Source organism: Chelonia mydas, chromosome 10 (genome assembly GCF_015237465.2).
Source record: "Chelonia mydas isolate rCheMyd1 chromosome 10, rCheMyd1.pri.v2, whole genome shotgun sequence".
In the NCBI taxonomy this organism is placed as follows: domain Eukaryota; kingdom Metazoa; phylum Chordata; order Testudines; family Cheloniidae; genus Chelonia; species Chelonia mydas.
Window position 1 is genome coordinate 57,958,688 of NC_051250.2, and position 18,521 is coordinate 57,977,208.

At 39.5% G+C, this 18,521-nt stretch overlaps 1 protein-coding gene across 6 annotated transcripts in view; it reads right to left on the reverse strand.

Annotated features, from left to right (window-relative positions):
* The window catches only part of CGNL1 (cingulin like 1), a 108,580-nt gene that overhangs the window by 53,387 nt on the left and 36,672 nt on the right, over positions 1-18,521 (reverse strand). For 5 of the 6 annotated variants that reach the window (XM_043524141.1, XM_037911313.2, XM_037911312.2 and 2 more), the window contains exons 2-8: positions 15,677-17,282; positions 14,428-14,522; positions 12,930-13,023; positions 10,527-10,628; positions 9,393-9,541; positions 7,968-8,103; positions 6,081-6,293 (exon numbers count right to left, since the gene is read on the reverse strand). In XM_043524141.1, coding sequence (XP_043380076.1) covers positions 6,081-6,293; positions 7,968-8,103; positions 9,393-9,541; positions 10,527-10,628; positions 12,930-13,023; positions 14,428-14,522; positions 15,677-17,263 — 2,376 coding nt within the window. In that variant the 5' untranslated portion in view covers positions 17,264-17,282. The remainder of the gene's footprint in view (positions 1-6,080; positions 6,294-7,967; positions 8,104-9,392; positions 9,542-10,526; positions 10,629-12,929; positions 13,024-14,427; positions 14,523-15,676; positions 17,283-18,521) is intronic. The other variant, XM_043524140.1, reaches the window with a different exon arrangement.

Sequence of the window (18,521 nt, forward strand, 5' to 3'; positions counted from 1 at the left end):
AGCACATTACCTAATAGGAGAGGTAGTCCTCCAAGGTGTCGGGCCAATAGAAGAGAACGGAGGCCAGAACTACAACTCCCATAGACAATGTGATAGGAAAATGAAGTTTAACGTTTTGTGGTATTGGGTGGGTTCAAAATATTCCAATCTGGGGTGAGACCACCTGAAATGAAATTTCATTGCAATTTTCCTGATGGAAAAAAGAAAAATTTTCCCATAGGAAATTTTGGATTTTGCTGAAACTGCATTTTCCGACAGAAAATCGTTCTGCAAAGTTAACTCCTCTCAAGTTAGCCTACCTTCAGTGAGAGTTGCCACACGGTGAACAAACACGTGAACTGCAAAGTGATTGGATTAGCAGCAAAGAGTGAAAGTATTAGCAACTGACAAGTTGTGCTAACACGAGATGTAGCCTATACTCCTTGAAGGGCCGGCTAACTTGAGTTAAAAGCACAGCCACACTCAAGTTAAAGGTATGAGTGTGGATGGGACTCAAGTTAGGGGCAACACTCGTGTTATAACACTGTATATTTACAGTGAAAACAAGGCCCCCTAAAGTAGGATTAATTATTGAGGCAATGTCATCTAGTCATTAAAGCTCATGACTGGGAATAATGTGACTATTTTTATTACCAATTCTCTTGCTTTTTCACTTTGTGCAAATCATTTTAACTTGCATGTAACTTTATAAAGTGCTGTTAGATCTTGGGATGAAAAGCGCCAACAAGTGCAAAATTTTATTGGATAAGTGACATATGCGGTAAAGGGGAACAGAAATATTGGGTGAAAGCAAAATGAAATATTAAGAGTACCAAACTGAAGAGAAGTAGTAATAGCAGGCAGTTATAACCACATGACAAGTCTATTACAGTTCTAACTGTTATTGTTTTTATTTACGATGCACCTCTTTTCAAAAAGAAACTTGGCTGTTTTAACATATTACTGTGCTTTTGGAGGTTACTGGTTCTTAGTCACTCATTAACTAGAGCTTTAAAGGTATGTTTATCTCTGACCCCAGAGTGGTATGTGCTGCAACTACCCTGAATACTCACTACATTACAGGAGGTAAGCACATATATATATAAATACAAGATCATACAGTATTTTCCCCTCCATTACCAACTATAATCTCTTTATCAATTGTTTTCTAATAAGTGACTACCTCAAAATAGGACAACTGAAGAACAAATGTTTTAAATAAAATCAAATCACCTGTCAGGCAGTTGAATATTTTTTCTAGCCAGGAACATTTTCACTGTTTTGTGTTATATAGCCAATATCATTTTCAAAACTACTTGGATTTTCATCTGGGAAAAGGAACAAAAGATTACAGCCCAATATTCAGGTGCCTGTGTTTGTAACACCTTTGTTACACAGAACATACTAAACAAACAATTTTATTTTGTAATGTAAACAGGACTTAATACTGAGCATTTAACATTGTTACAATAGCAAGAATTAACCTCTCAAGAAATAGTTATTTCAGTATCATATTATCTTCTTAGCTATGTATCATGACATTCTCAAATTGGCTTATGCCAACAGTTTTGTCAAGGTCATAAGTAGTTGCAAAGAATATAGTAAAATATTAACTAATGTTCTAAGCTTGTACTGTAGCTGGTTGAATAAGTTTCCTCTCCATCCCCATCTTACCAAACTTAACTAGGATGAGCCATAACCATTAGTTGAGAGCCACATTAAAATAAGTAAGCACACACTGCTACCCTACTGATAAAGATTTAAGGGCCTCACTGATGGCACTGTCAGACAGACATATGAAGACACAAGCATTGGACTTACTTTCAGATAATATGCCTGCAACAAAACATACAGTAGGCTAAGAGAGCCTCAAAAATAATAAATTACACTCTGTATTTTCACAGGGTGTTTACAGAAAGACTGATCCTATAATCTGTACCTTGTAGAATTTGTCTAATGACTTGCCAAGATCATTAAGTAGATTTCTAGATGTGCAAAAACTTTGTTTCATGGTGATGCACTTTGGAGATTATGAAATTCTATTACAGAGTCATATGTTTTATGCTTTAAAGACTCAGAAAATAAATTAGTGCAGAATTTTTAGAAAAACATTCTCCAAAGGCAAAGTTAACACGGATGCATCAATTATAATTGATACTAATTTGAAAGGTTTATTTTTAGGTTGTTTAAATTTCATACTAAACAAGTGAAAGACCCAAAGGTGCAGAGCCATTACTTTTATTTTGTCTTAGTTCAATAAAAATGTATGATCTAGAGCTATGTATTATTTCTTTTCCTTTCTTTGGCTACTTAAGTAACATAATTCCAGCCTGAATCAAATGGCATTCGGTACTTTGTAAAATGTGACTTGCAGGGGTTGAAGATTGCACCTCTGGAGTTGCTTTTTAAGCAAAGCATTACATTATTCAACTTAAATAGAGACAGTGATCTCACAAGGTAGGCAGGAACTGGCCTGCTCAGTACTTAGACTAGAGACACTTCTAAGGGACAGTAGTTTTTCAAGGATATGTCTACACTACAAAATTAGGTCGATATTATAGAAGTCGACTTTTAGAAATCGATTTTATACAGTCAGTTGTGTATGTCCACACTAAGCGCAATAAGTCGGTGGAGTGCGTCCTCACTACAGTGGCTACCATCGACTTACGGAGCGGTGCACTGTGGGTAGCTATCCCACAGTTCCCGCAGTCTCCGCCGCACATTGGAATTCTGGGTTAAGCTCCCATTGCCTGATGGGGCAAAAACATTGGTGCGGCATGACTGGGGCTCTGTTTAAAAAAAGTTTTAAAGTCTTTCTGTATAAGACTGTAAACTCTTTGGAACAGGGATTATTGTCTTCTTCCATGCCGTCTACTGCACTGAGCACACTGGTGGTTCTTAACAATTAAAAATAAGAAGGAAGGGGAACCCACTGGAGATGCTGTCTATGAAAAAGTGTCATTAAAACTTACTTGACCTGCCAACGTATGGTCATTAAAGTTTCCATGGGACTTTTCATAAGAGTAGCAATGTTGTCTTGTGCTGACCAAGTTCCAACTCAGATAATTACATGCTGCCTCCCTAATCTCCAAATTGATATTGTTATCTATTGACAAAATTCTCCACCTTCTTCCCTAAACGGCTGTGTAGTGTTGTTGTGCACTGCATTCCACAGCAGAGAGGACTGAATTTCAGTGGCTGGCAAAGGGAGTCTTATTCCTTACTTCTATATCCTTGACTGTCATTAGAGAGGTGCCATTAAATCAGTATGTATAAAATGCTATTTACCCTTGGATGGAGAAGTACTATAGAAGTGCAGAAGTATTATTAAATGGAAAACCAGTGTCTGCTCATTATGTTATTGAGAGTCTGGAAGCATTTCATTAATAAGTGAAACTATGTTCTCTGTGGCAAGTGTGACTGTCAATCAGGGACACCAAAATGAAAACTAAAGCAATGATGGGTCACAAAAGTCTGGGAGGAAGGTTTTTACAGGAAAGAAAATGAAGATCTTAATATAAAAACCATGAAAGGAAACCTTAATTCAGTACTTAAATATCATCACTCCATGGTTTACCAATGATCTGTGCCAAAACCAACCATCAAATCAATAAGCACATGTACAGAGCTGCACATGGGACAGACATCTGCCTCTGAACTCCCATCAGATTACCCTGGCTATGTTTCTAACCTGGAATGAAAGACATACAAGTGGTGTGCTGGTCATGCATACTGTAAGAGCTCAGTACTGTACCTGCCAATCCACTTGATATCTCCAAGAGTGGACACCTTTCTATTGATCTAGGATTGCTGTAAAGATCCCCTCCTGTTTGCAGGGAAAACAGTTCCTTTTAGGGCTGGGACAAATTATAAACAACATTATTTGGTACAGGGAATGTGCGGCCAGGGATGCAACATGAAAACGAACCACCCTGTATGCACACTGACGCCTATGTAGCCCAATGTACAAGATACCAGTATTCCTTCCTCCTATATGTAAACTATTCCTACAGTATTTACACATGTGCTTGATTCATTGCATACAATAGAATGACTCTTTTCAGCAACCTTTAATGTAAACTTCCTGTATCCTGTCCTACAATGTAAATCTTTCCATGCTCTAATAATGCAAACAACACTTAAACAGGTCAACACAACTTCTCTTATATAAACTATGCTTTTCGTAGTATATGGTTGTGTATCCACCACATATTTTTGAGACTAATAAATTGTGTCATATATAAGATAATAGTAGTCAAGATATGGAAATGACCCATTACAGCAGAGTCTATCCCCCTCGAAAGGCAAGTTATAGTCTCCTGATAGATGATCTGTCAAATATACTACAACTGGTCTTAGTCAAATGTTCTTTGCGGTGTCTGGTTTTTGCTTGCTAATCATTTGAGGAATAAAAATGCTTGTAACCATTATGATAAACTGTTTTATTTAAAGAACAGAAAATCACTGAAAGTAAAAAGACAGAGCAGGAGGTGCCCTTAGAGCAATGAAAATGAATTAAGTTTCACTTTTGTACATCAGATTAAACTCACTATCAGAGTCTATGCCAGGCAAGTAAAGAATGGCTATTTATAAACTACCTCTTAGCCACAGCAACCCAGTTATAGAGCTGTTTCCCAGACTGCTTTATTGTTGTACCAAACAGACTACTCATTCATTTCCTGTCATTTGCAATTACAGCACCATAACTGAAATACAGTAAATTACTATGGAGTACCTTTGAAAGATGGTTCATCGGGGTTCAGCTGTCACAACAATTATTGTATAATAAAAAAATGATTTTAAGTGTTCCAGTTCTCTCTCTCTCTCTCTTTTAAAAAAAGACTAATTTACTTGAAGCAGCTCACTGTGAAGCAAATATCTCAGTATAAGCATGCAGATAAAGGAAAATGACAAATTTGGGCAGCTAGACAAACTCAACAAGAGGTACTGCGCTCTACAAATAAACTGATGTGTGTAAACATCTAAAAATCTCAGTTTTTAAACCATTCAAATAAATTGTATTTGTATCAGAAATAACAAATATACAGTGTCTTTCACAGCATTTTCTATAAATGTCTCTTTCCCTCACATTAGACATAAAACAGAGCCTTCTTTCAAAAGCCTATTTTCATTTTTCAGTATATTTTGGGCCAGTAATATCAAGATACCCACAAGTCACCTAGTACCAACAGGTATGCGGATCAGGTGTGTAGTTCAGAGCTAACCTGAGCATTTTTGATTGGGCCTGCAAAACTATTTTGCAGTCCCACCACTCCCTAAACATAACTGATTCCTGTCTACTATGATCAGGCTACTATGCACAGGACTGGGAGTACCATTTTGGGAAAGGTCAATGATATGTTTCATTTTGGAACTCCCATATTTAACAGACACATTTGACATAAAATGAAAGAAGGGGATATCTGAGACACCACCAGCCTCCTGCTGTAAGAACAAAATTCTAATTTTATGAAAACACTTAGAAAAAGCGTACAAAGACTCCCAGTTGCTTTGTCTTCTGAGAAGCTTCTGGAAGGATCCTCTGGAGAACAGCACCAGATTCACACTTCTCAGAAAGGCTACTGGTTAGGGTGACCAGATGTCCCATTTTTAAACAGACAGTCCCGTTTTTTGGGACTTTTTCTTATATAGGTGCCTATTACCCCCCACTCCCTGTCCCATTTTTTCACAGTTGCTATCTGGTCACCCTACTCCTGGTCCCAGAAAGGCCACCGTATTGTCATCTTTGGTGAGCAAGAGGCACTTGACAATCTAAAGGCAACCCTCAGTGTTTCAGTCATGCCATTGGGTCTACCACACCTTTCTGTCATACACTCTCTTTCACAGTCTCCAGAGAAGAAAAATTAAGCAAGTGGTAAATAATTATTTGACTTTTGGGTCAAAATTTCATCTATTGTAAATCAGCATAGCTCCACAGAAATTAGTGAAGTTACACTGATATACACCAGCTGAGGATCTAGCTCAAAACTTTAACTATTTATTGTGCTGAGGTCACAGCAGGATTTGAAAGTATATAATCCAAAAAGCCTGGCATAGGTTAATTTTTTCTCACAAAGATGTATTGTCACCATTAAGCTCACCTTTGTTGCTTCTTCTAGAGCCTCTCTTAGGTTCTGAAGTTCCTTGTCATGTTGTTCTTTAAGTTTATCTATCTCCAGGTCATGGTTAGATACTTCTTCTTTTAAAGCTCCTTTTAAAGCAGTTAGTTCCCGCTCCCTTTTTCTCAATATTTCTTCTTGTTGTTCTTTTGTCATGAATATTTCTTGCAGATTCTGCTTCATTTGCATCAGCTCCTAAAAAAACGTTTAGAAAATGCTCAAATTAAAACACCTCTTTTTTAGCTGGTTCTAGCAAATAGATATTGGGAAACGCATAATCAGTTTCTATACAACTATGATATTTCAGTTACAGTATATGATATAAAATATCTTCTGCTTGGTTCAGCTGTGTCATCTCAACTGGCTCTGCTGCTTCTCTCGCAGGCCTTGCTACTGTTCACGCAGAGCATAATAAATCTCCTAGATTTTTGTTGATGACTGGGTACTGCTCTCCACATCTCTTTTCTACTCCTCCTCCATGTTTTTGTTCTTACATATTTTTGTTACTGTCACCGCCGAAATAACATTTTCATTTATTGCTCTACATGCACATTTAAGCAACGATGTGACAATGTGCTTCTTACTTGCTTTGCTGTGGTCAGCTTTTCTTTACAGTCTTGTATTAAAAGAAATGTGCTCTCCTAGATGGAGCTTAACTCTATTCCTGGATCAGCCCGAGCCTCGCTGTAACTTTGGATGAGTCACACTCACAACCTTTTCATTCTATTCTCCATTCCATTCTGTATCCCTCATTACTCCATTCTGTAAAACTGGGATAAGGCTTACCTGCATTGTAGGGGTGATATGAGGCTTAATTCATATTTGTTAAATGCTTCAAGATCCTTCAATGAAGGTGCCACACTCATTCACTACAGGGCTGAGGTGGGAGCCCAGACTGTAGGTTTCTCCGTTTTCTTTTCTATCAATGTAAAACTAGCTTATAAACTGCATGCTAAAATCCTCAGAAAATTGATGAAGGACATAATTGGCCTGAAAGACTACTCTGTTATATCTGCAAAAAGAAAAGGAGTACTTGTGGCACCTTAGAGACTAACAAATTTATTTGAGCATAAGCTTTCGTGAGCTACAGCTCACTTCATCGGATGCATTATATCCGATGAAGTGAGCTGTAGCTCACGAAAGCTTATGTTCATATAAATTTGTTAGTCTCTAAGGTGCCACAAGTAAGTCTGTATTCGCAAAAAGAAAAGGAGTACTTGTGGCACCTTAGAGACTAACAAATTTATGTGAGCATAAGCTTTCGTGAGCTACAGCTCACTTCATCGGATGCATTATATCCGATGAAGTGAGCTGTAGCTCACGAAAGCTTATGCTCAAATAAATTTGTTAGTCTCTAAGGTGCCACAAGTACTCCTTTTCTTTTTGCGAATACAGACTAACACGGCTGCTACTCTGAAATCTGTTATATCTGTCACAGCACAGATTGCATGTGTATTTTTCAAATCAGTTAAACAAAGAATATCTTTAGCTTCCAGGAGTTTTACTCAAGCCATTCTCTGCTCATCAGAGTCTTTTCCATTGAGAACTCTGGCAGATTTGTTGGGAGGATTTTTAAAACTGCAACAAAATACTTTACATGACAGTTACTATGTTTTCTTAGTCTGCTGTGTCTCAATAGCGTACTTTCATGTCCTGGAAAGAGAGAAGTGACCACAAGTTGAAAGATAAACACCAAAGCAGTTCATATCTCATCCCAGAGGCCTCAATATAAAGGGGAAGCCAGTATCTACTAGCTGGCAATCTTTAACATTCGATACTTGTTTCCACAACTCCCATTCAATGGGACATGGATACAACTGTTCAGGATATCCTCATGCACATTATTCTTGAGCTTCTTTTATTACTAACCTCTATCAGAACTTCTTTCTCCCCATCCACAGCATGCTTTGCATTATCCAATTCATCATGCATTTCAGAGAGCTGGTCTTCAAGGTCCCGGATTTCAGTCTGGTGTTGTTCCCGCTCCATCTTCACTTGAAAAAGTCTCATCAAGGGGGAAAAGAAAAGTTTACGTTTATAGTGGTGTTAAATTGTTTTTCAAGTAGCATAAAACTCTGAGGACCTGCTCCCACTCTCCCAGCCTGGGATGGGATCGAATGAGGCAATAATAGTGGAAGCTGTGCAGGGCATATTGGTCATCCCCCACCCCACAAAGGAGAATGAGACTTTGTCTTCATTCTAATGGTAAAAATGGGATTTTCTCTTATGCAGCAAATATGCACATGTGGAATACTGAACCTTATTTTAGACTTAAATGTTTTTCATTGATAACATTGTTGACTGTAGCGCTCATGCATTTCTGTGTTTTAAAAAACCTACCTGTACTGGATGACATGCAGCATAAGTACAACCCACATTAAGACAAATATTAAAATTTTTTTAAAAAATCTTAGTTTTGCCTCAAATACCCCCAGATGGTCAGTTTTGAGGTAGTAGTTTAAACACTTCAGGTAATAATAAAAGTAGCAGTACTTGCTATTGTATTGGGTTAGTGCAGAGGTGGGCAAACTATGGCCCCTGGGACCGTCCTGCCTGGCCCCTGAGCTCCTGGCCCAGGAGGCTGTCCCCCCTCCCCCGCAGCCACGCCGCCATGCAGCACAACGTTCTGGGCAGTGGGGCTGCAGAGCCCAGCCTGACCCGGTACTCTGTGCTGCGCAGAGCGGCTGCCTGTCCTGGTGCAGCCGTGCCACCAGCCACCAGTGCTCCAGGCAGCGCGGTAAGGGGGGGGAGGTTGGACAGAGGGCAGGGGAGTTTGGGGGGGTGGTCAGGGCCATGAATAGGGGTTGGGGTGGTCAGAGGGCGGGGAACGGGGGTTGAATGGGGGCAGGGGTCCCGGGGGGGCAGTCAGGAAGGAGAGGAGGTGATGGATAGGACGGGGGGGCAGTTAGGGGAAGGGGGCAGTTAGGGGCGAGGGGTCCGGGGGCAGTCAGGGAGAAGGGGTGGTTGGATGGGGCAGCAGGGGGCAGTTAGGGGCGGCAGTCAGGAAGGGGGGGGGGGTGGATGGGGCAGGAGTCCCGGGGAGGGGGGGGGGCTGTCAGGAGGCGAGAAGCAGTGGGATCGGATAGGGGGCAGGGGCTGGGCCATGCCTGGCTATTTGGGGAGGCACAGCTTCCCCTAACTGGCCCTCCATACAATTTCAGAAACCCGATGCGGCCCTCAGGCCAAAAAGTTTGCCCGCCCCTGGTTTAGTGTCTTCTAAGCATCAACTTTGGGGTGGGGGGTGGGAGCGATAGATAAATTTAATCTGCAGTTTTAATAGAGGAACAAACTCACTCCTCTAAGTTTTGCCTGAGTTCCTTCTCACTTTCTCCTAGACGCTTTTTTAAGGCATCTTTTTCTTGTACACTTTTGTCAAGTTGCTGTTGCAGATCTTTCAGAGTTGCTCTTGGAGTGTCTCTCTCTTCTTTGGCATTTTGTTGATTCTAAATTGTACACAATGAAAGAATGAAGCTGAGGTAACATGCTAACAACAAAATTAAAGGCCCTGTTTTTAAAAGTATGAAAAGATTCACTCTCAATACTTCATTCTTTTTCAATTACAATATTAAACACTTAGACTATGAAATCTCATAACAAGACCTGTATTGGAGAAGATAAGCATGGCTTCTGGACTCTTATTAGAAATATGAAAAGGAAAGGCGTCTCCGTATTAGCCAATCAGTCTCCACTACACTGATAGCTATCACAGACTTAAAGCACACTATAATCTGTTACAACTAAATTGCCTCCATAGCCTCTTCAGTGCTTTTTAGCACTTAATCATTTTGAGTTCCAGATTGAAAACGAACGCTGTACCTGTTTTATCAGTATAGTTACAAAGATTTTTTTTGAGCTTTACTTTTGCAGCTATTTGAGAAAGTTTCACTTATGTTATTCTCCGTCATGGCATCCCAAGGGCTATGTAAAGCAAACAATGGGGAGAGATTATTTTTAGAAAAGCACACTCTTTAAAAAAAGAAAAATCTTCCATATAAGCAAAAATGTAACTATATAATGCAAAATGATCACACTTGTCTGATATATTAAGCACTTATGCAAATTCCACCCACTAATATGAGAACATTAGCATGATTTACTGTATATTTACTGATATATAAATAATGATTTTTTTTAAATGTAGGAATTATGAGAAATGCACAGAATCTTCTAGGTCTTGAGCTCATAACCCCAGCAATATTCTCTTCACATAAAAGTTCCAAAATTCAAAGCCCCATATTACATAAGCACACAAAGTTTACAAAGCATTCACAATCATTAGTTTAGGGACAGAATGTTTACTGGGAAGTTTAGCATAAATCTTACATAAAAGAAAATGTTCGCTTTATCAGGTGGATTGTCACTTGTTTAGAACATCACATTTGCAACAGTACTTCTATTCTTTATAATGTAAGTAACAAAATATAATACCCTAATTTCTAGATCCAGCTTTTTCTGTAGCTCTGCAACCTTGTTCTCTAGTTCTGTTTTTTGTTCCAGCAATGCTTTGACTTCAGTTGAAGAATTAGAAACCTGCAATTAAAAGAGATGTTTAATCCTGAAAGTCCAAGATATTATGTTCCAATTTCCTTTTAAAAAACTTAAATCAGACATAACTAATAAAAAAACCCATAGTGATAATTTGTTTTTTACAGTTAGCCAGAATTATGAAAGTTACCATGGGACAGTTTTAATATGGTTTGAGATAACCTAATTTTTTCAAATACACTAGGATGTAATTCTTGTTCAACTTCTTGATGCTTGCTCAAGGCATATTTCCAGTAGCACAGAAAACATCTCAAAAGAATCATGTGTGTGTTGTATAGCTCTACAAAAATAAAACCCAACAAACAGCAATTGAATAAACCACTAACACTTCAGGCCAAATTCCACTCTGAGATTACTTTGTGCACCTTTGACAGACATCAATGGGAGTTGAGTATATGGTTCTGATGGCAGAATTTGGACAGATACTTTTTATAATTATTCACTTGTGTTTTATATTTTCAATCTGATCCCCCATAATCTAAAATAAAATAAATTGATAAGGTTCTTCAAATTCAGTCTTCTGATCAATAAAATGGTACCAAATAGGCTTTTTTCAGGTTTCTTTTAGAATTAAAAAAACACAACTGATATCTTGGCAGGTAATAGTAACATTTATTTTTTGAATATGCAGACTGTCAAATTATGTTACTGCACTATTGCTATTAAACAACATCCTAGACAAATTCTTTATTTAAAACACACACAGCAGAAACAGCAATTCATGCCATTGTAATGAGAGGATATTCAGCATTCTTTCCAACAGCAATAAACAATCACCTTTCCTTTAGTACAATTGCTTTTCAATGCACATGAGACATCAGCAGGAATTACTTGTAGGAGTTCACACAAGTCTCCTCTCTCTCTTCCACCATATAGCCACAACCACTGGAAAATACCTTCAGTATATCACCAACACCCACCCACAGTGGTGTTGACAACATAACCTTCGGACAGTAGTGAGGTATCCTAATGTTACTGGGGTTGCCAACCCTCCCGGTTTCACCAGAATCACACCCTATACCCCGGAGGCTACTGAAGCCAAACCAGGAGATATTAGGCACTGAAAGTTCAGAGGCGCCGCAGAGCTAAGGCAGTCTCCCTGCCTGCCCTGGCTCCGCACAGCTCCTGAAAGCGACTGGCATGTCCCTGCAGCCCCTGGGGAGGGGGCAGGCAGCTCCACGCGCTGCCCCCGCCCCCAGTACTGACTCCGCAGCTCCCAGTGACCGGGAACTGCGGCCAATGGGAGCTGTGGGGGCAGCACTTGCGGGCGCCGGCAGCAGGTGGCGGGTGCCACCTGCCCCCCTCACCTCCCCAGGGGCCACAGAGACATGCCAGCCTCTTCTGGGAGTGGCATGCGGCCAGGGCAGGCAGGGAGCCTGCCTTAACCCTGCTGCACCACTGCCGAGGAGCTCCCCGAGGTAAGCGCCTCCTGGCCGGAGCCTGCACCCCTCATCCCCTCCCGCACCCCAACCCCTTGCCCCAGCCCTGAGCCTCCTCCTGCACCCAAACTCCCTCCCAGAGCCTGCATCCCACACCCCTGCCCCAACCCTGAGCATCCCCATAACCAAACTCCCTCCCAGAGCTTGCACGCCTCACCCCCTCCCGGACCCCAATTCCTTGCCCCAGGCTCAGCCCGGAGCTCCCTCCAACACTCGGAACCCCTCAGCCCCACGCCCCAGCCTGGATCCCACACCTCCTCCTCCACCCCAACCCCCTGCCCCAGCCTGGAGAAAGTGAGTGAGGGTCGGGAAAGCGAGCGATGGGAGGCGGGGGAGATGGAATGAGTGGGGCGTGCCCTCAGAGAAGGGGCGGGGTAGGGCCTCAGGGAAGTGGCAGCTCAAGGGTGTTTGGGTTTGTGTGATTAGACAGCTGGCAACCCTAGTTACTCCTTAATTTGGGTCTCTGACACACAACTGCAAAATTCACTTAGAGATATCCTACATGGCAGATTCCTCTACTCTTACATTTAAAAATGTATGTAAACTTTCACAGAGACCCCAGTCCAGCAAATTACTTAAGCACATGCTTAACCTTAAGCACGAGTAGTCCCACTGAAGTCAATGAAGCTATTCACATGCTTAAAGTGCTTTGCTGGATCAGGGCCATAGTATACAAATCCAGCTTGTTACTTTTTTTGCATCTTTTCAAATTCCTACTGTGTGTATTACGCACACCCTAGTCTCCTTTTACAAACCATATAAAAGGTTTTAGACAATGATCTGCAGTTCTGTATTTTACTATTTTATAGCTATGAAACACACAAACAAAAGTGATTTGATTATTTACTTGTGCACTTCCAGCAGCTCTTGACTTTAAAGTCTGGATCTTCTCAAAAACCAAGTTGACCTTCCTCTTTGTGGCATCATCGTTATCAGTGCTTCTGAAACACGGACACAATGTAAGTAAACAGTGCAATGATTTAGGACACCAACTATTTAGCTCTGGCTGGAATAAACCTCAAGCATCCAAATTATATAAACAACAACATGAAAATCAATTAGGAGCAAACTACTATTCCACAAAGACTTGAAACAAATTATTTAAAAAATTGTATTGCAAATATTTTCTGGAAGATTACTTGGCTCTTTGATTACAATTCTGAGCTGAAGGCCAGTATAGCAATGATCAGGGTTCTGCACATAAGTTATTGAACAAGCTGCCTGAAACTTTAACACAATAAAGTTTAGGTCCCTCATAGTCCTGCCTGCTATGTCCCAATTGTCACAACACCCTCATTCTGGGATATCACAGCTACTAGAAACTCTGCTAAATCAATAGCCTAAAAGGCTTGAGGATTGGGGTGCTTAGAAATTTTAAGTATATTGTGTGGATTTGAAATTCTCTGCTTTCCCCGTCCCCCCACCTTTTTTTTTAATTGGTTACTTTCAGAATATACAACAACAAAAAATGTGACAATCTTTCACCTGGAGAAGGCACTTGATGCAAAGGAAGAGGGGAACTTACCTCAGAGTTTCAGGTGTACAGTCCACTTTTTATACACCAATTTAGGAATCGTTTCTGTACTGCTCAGTTCACGTGTTGTGCCTTTAAACATTTTCTGAACTTTGACACCACAGGAGATACACTTGTTTCTTTTAAATTATCCAACCCACAAATTTATTTTTAATTTTTTAAAAAGTATATTTAATCTGATCCTCAACAATATACAGCATACAAGTTCTGATTAGATGGGAATTCTGGGATTCTTTTGTAACCTTCAAGGACATTGCTGAGCTTCAGAATAGTGAAGTAATATAATTTTTAATTAATCTATACTTTTTGGTTTACAGTCTAATTTTAATGATAGTGTATTTAATTTATAATTTCTTGTAAGAAAGAAGGATTACATCATCCATCCATCCATACAATCCAAGGTAGCGTTTTACTAAAACAATGGTCCCCGTGGCAACTAACTCTGCATGACAAATCAAAGACGTCTGCATTGGATACATATAGAACTGTATTTACAGAAGTTTTAAAAGTTGTTTTTAAAATAATTTTCTTTTTGTTATATATTCATATTAAGGGTGAAGTCTCCACTGTAATTTTTCAGCTACTATATGCTGTTACTTAATTGTTCCCTACGCATCACAATATTTTATGCTGTAGAATATAAAACACATAGGAACAGACTGCTATGGGAATTAGGAATCTGAAAAACATCCAGAAGATTACACGTACATACTTCAAACGACCAGATAACCTCTCCCAAAAAATTAAATAAAAATCCTCAAACAGATACAATCTCCAATTTCTACTGTAAAAGTTAATGAAGTTTACTAACCCTTCCTTAAGGTAATTGTAAAGGATCTGCTTAGCTGTCTCCTCATTTGTTTGTTGTGCGAGGTCTTGCTGGCCTTTTAACAGATCAGGAGTTGCCTAAAACCACAAGGCTGGATATCAAAATACAGACTCTTTCAATGATTTGCTTCCCACTTTTGCTTCTGCTTTGAAATTCTCCAGTCTATATATAGTAGAACCTCAGAGTTACGAACACCTGGGGAATGGAGGTTGTTCATAACTCTGAAATGTTCATAACTCTGAACAAAACATTCTGGTTCCTTCAAAAGTTTACAACTGAATGTTGGATTTAATACAGCTTTGAAACTTTACTATGCAGAATAAAAATGCTGCCTTTAACCATCTTCATTTAAATGAAACAAGCACAGAAAGATCCTTACCTTCTGAAACCTTTAAAAAAACAAAAACCAAAAACCTTTCCCCTTATATTTTAGTTGTTTACGTGTAACACAGTACTGTACTGTACAGTATTTGCTTTTTTTTGGGGGGGGGGCAGGGGGGGAAGGATCACTGTTGCTGATTACATACTTCTGGTTCCAAATTATGTGTGGGGCTGACTGGTCAGTTTGTAACACTGAGGTTCTACTGTAGCAATTTTACCAGAGACGAAGTTCATTGAGGGCATGAGCCAATGCTCACGGAATCCATGGGAGTTTTCCCATTGACTTCAGTGGTTTCAGATCAGTCCTTATAAGTGAAAGATACAGTGTGCTTGTTCTTATTCTGACAACCGTAAAAAAAAGTCACTGATCTTACTATAATCTTAAAATTACCAAGTATCTCTTTGGGGCCATTGAAAGAAACAAGCGTACTACAATTCAGCAGACGGGAGAGAAACCTGTTTAAAAATACGCACATTTGGACCTTTTCCTTCATGTTATTATTTGCTGCAGTGAGTATGTTTTAGGCATCAATAACACATTATTTTACAACAACACTCCTAATCCCCACCCTTCTCCCTCCTCCAAACAGGAATGTGATTCTGTTCCTTAAACTTGGCTTTCTACAGCCTCATCCAGAGAACAACCGTTTACATTTATTGTTATTGAAACTCATCCTGTAGCCCTTCCTGAGGTCAAACTTCCACTAAACACCATGGGAGTTTGGTCTAACGATAAACTGCAGGATTTGACCCACAGAAAATGTGCATTTTATACAGTGTTCATCAGACAGCTTTGACTTACACAGTGCAGGTAACTTAAGAGACAACATGTTTCATATTGAAAAGTTACCTGTGTATTTGGTGCAGAAGAAAATGTTTTTACCAAGATCTTCTTTGCTCCTGGGTCGGGCGGGATTGTCATTCGATTTGGCAACAAGAGAGTAGAAATTACTGTTTTAACTTCCTCTTTTTTATTCTGTACTGGAAGTGTGGATGACCTAAACGTCAGACTTGCTCCGTTAACTTTATTTTCTTTCTGATATTGCAATGAATTGTAATGGCTATTCTGAATGTCTTGAGTGGTCGGTTGCAGTTTACCGACAGTTCGAGCAGCAACTTGTGTATCGGGGGAAGGCAACTTTTGTTCAAGAGATAATTGTTTCTGAAGGCAAATTTTTGATGGCCTTAGCAAGTGCTCAGTTGATTTACCCAAGTTTTTACTAAACTCATCTAAGTAATCTGAATTCACCTCCAGGCCTAAAGACAGTACACTGTCAACACTTCTTGATCTTTTATGATCATCTGGGTGAATTCTGTTTCTTTTTCCTGATCTACCTCTCCTCTGTGGACCAATTTTCCTATCAAACTTTTCAATTAGTTGATCAACTGCAGGAATTGAGCCAGTGTCAATATCACGGCCTGTTCCAGGCAAAAATGGGATATATCTTCTGTTTTCATGTCGATTAACGTTGTCTGCATAGATAGCATACTCTTGGTCATCAAGTAAAAACTTATACAAGGAATTTGCAGAAGTTGGAGTGGTTGATGAAGATGATGATCTTCGTGACCCATCCAATATTGGCCCAGCTGAATCTTGTCTGCCAAAAGAAAGAACATCTGGTCTACTTTTCCTTGTTTCTGGTTGGCCAGTTGGGCTAACATTTGGGGATCCTCCACTAGATGAAAGTGACTCGAATACATGCATTTCATTTGGACTGCTAGTAACACTGGGGCACTTGGACACATGCTTATTTTGGTCTTCCACTGCTATGGACTTGTTCAAATGAATTGTTTTCACATTTGATCTGGCTGACTCCACAAGCTGTGGGTTTTTCTGTAGGGTCACTACTTTCGATGAAGAAGTCCAAGGCTTTGTTTCAATCTTGCCTTCAAATTCAAGAGATTTAGACTTATTGCACACAGAAGATTGGTAGCTATCCAAGTTCAAGTTATTTTTTTCAGGATCATAGGGCTGTAAAAGCTCAGGATGCCTTTGAAAGTTCAACAAATTGGAGGGTTTTAATGTTCCATATTTAGAATCTGAGACTCCATTCTCTCCTTCATTGATATTGGTTTGCTTTAGGCTTTTAAACATACTGGGCTGTGTGGATTGTGTTCCAGGAAACTTTATTTCTTCACTATTTTTCTCCCCCAATTTAAGAGCAGTATTGGAGTTTGGAACTGATCTATTAATTGTCTGAGATGCAACCTGCAGCCCATTTTCAGATAAAGATGGGTTTTCTGACAAACACCCCTCTGTGTTGTTTAGCACTATGTAGGGATGCCCATCAATTCCTTGGACCCTAATACTGACACCATAAGATCCAGGCTTGGAGTGTTGTGTATTTCTAGCTTTGTGTGTCTCATCATTTGCAAGCTTGAGATGAACTCCATAGTCCCGTTGCACATGCTTGAAACCAGCAACATATGGCTCCATGATTAACACAGGTTTTCAGCTATGAAAAAAGGACATACAGATAAGATTTAATTTTGATTACGTTTGGTTATTTAATTAGAGACAACGTACATGCTGACCAAAAATCACAATACTTATTTTTACGAATAAGAACTAAGAACACCAATCATTTACGTAATGTTTCCCTCTGTAGAGCTGGTGGAGGGAACAATTTAAATACAGAGAAAATGAAGCACAGAAGGTAAAATGGTTTACACAGGGTCTCAAAGCAAATAAATGGCAGATAAGGACTAGAACCCATGTCCCTTTACTCCTAGTCCACTGCTTCATACTCTGGACCATGGGTAGTCAATTACTTTTTGTCAAGGTCCAAATTTCTTAGTCAAGATATACCCAAGGTCCAGATTCCAGAGAAACATTTTTCATACCACAATAATAATAGTGATAATAATAAGCAAATAAAAAGATTTAACGGTTCATTCAAAAGCATCTGGCAGTTTGGATTTGGCCCGTTGTCTGCCAGAGTAAAATGCTTTTAACTTTCAATGAGCTTTTAACTTTTCCCTTAAAAAGTTTGACATTAATTCCACAAATATAAATAAGTTATGGTGATAGACCCACTGGAGAGACCTCACTGAAAATTCCGAAAAACCAATCTCTTCATGTATTTATTTTCTGCATATTTTTCCCCCCTTTTTAATCAATCACATATTTCATGGCACCATTTCACTAGAGATTTCCAGATCTCCAAACCATAATCTAGAAGTGTTGAGAACGCTCCGATGTGCGAGGAGGAAAAAAGAGGATTTCATAGTTCTTGAACTAGTGTCTAACAGGTGTGATGAACCTTACATAATTTTTAGCAAAACATTGCCATTTTGCCAACTAAATGTGTTGACTCAGGGGATGTGATTGTATTGGAATGACTGTTAATGATGTAAATATAGCAATTGATTTAGCTGACACTGGCAAGATTGGCAAATATGGTAGTAAACGTAACCAAGCATCAATGTCAGACCTTTCTCCTACAAGACGGCACAAGTGTGCCAGTGACTAAGAAGAGAGTGCAATAGGTAACACTGCATTTTTACTGATTACGTAAAAGCTAATGTGGTAATTTCATAAAAAATTGGGCAAGTAGAATATATAAGGGTACATGATCACATCTCATATTTGTCCTTAAGAAAATATATGTAGTCCAATCATAACATAAACAAAAGCAACTTCAATCACTAACTTTATTTACATCTGTTTTCCTGACAGTTCCATTTACCAATTA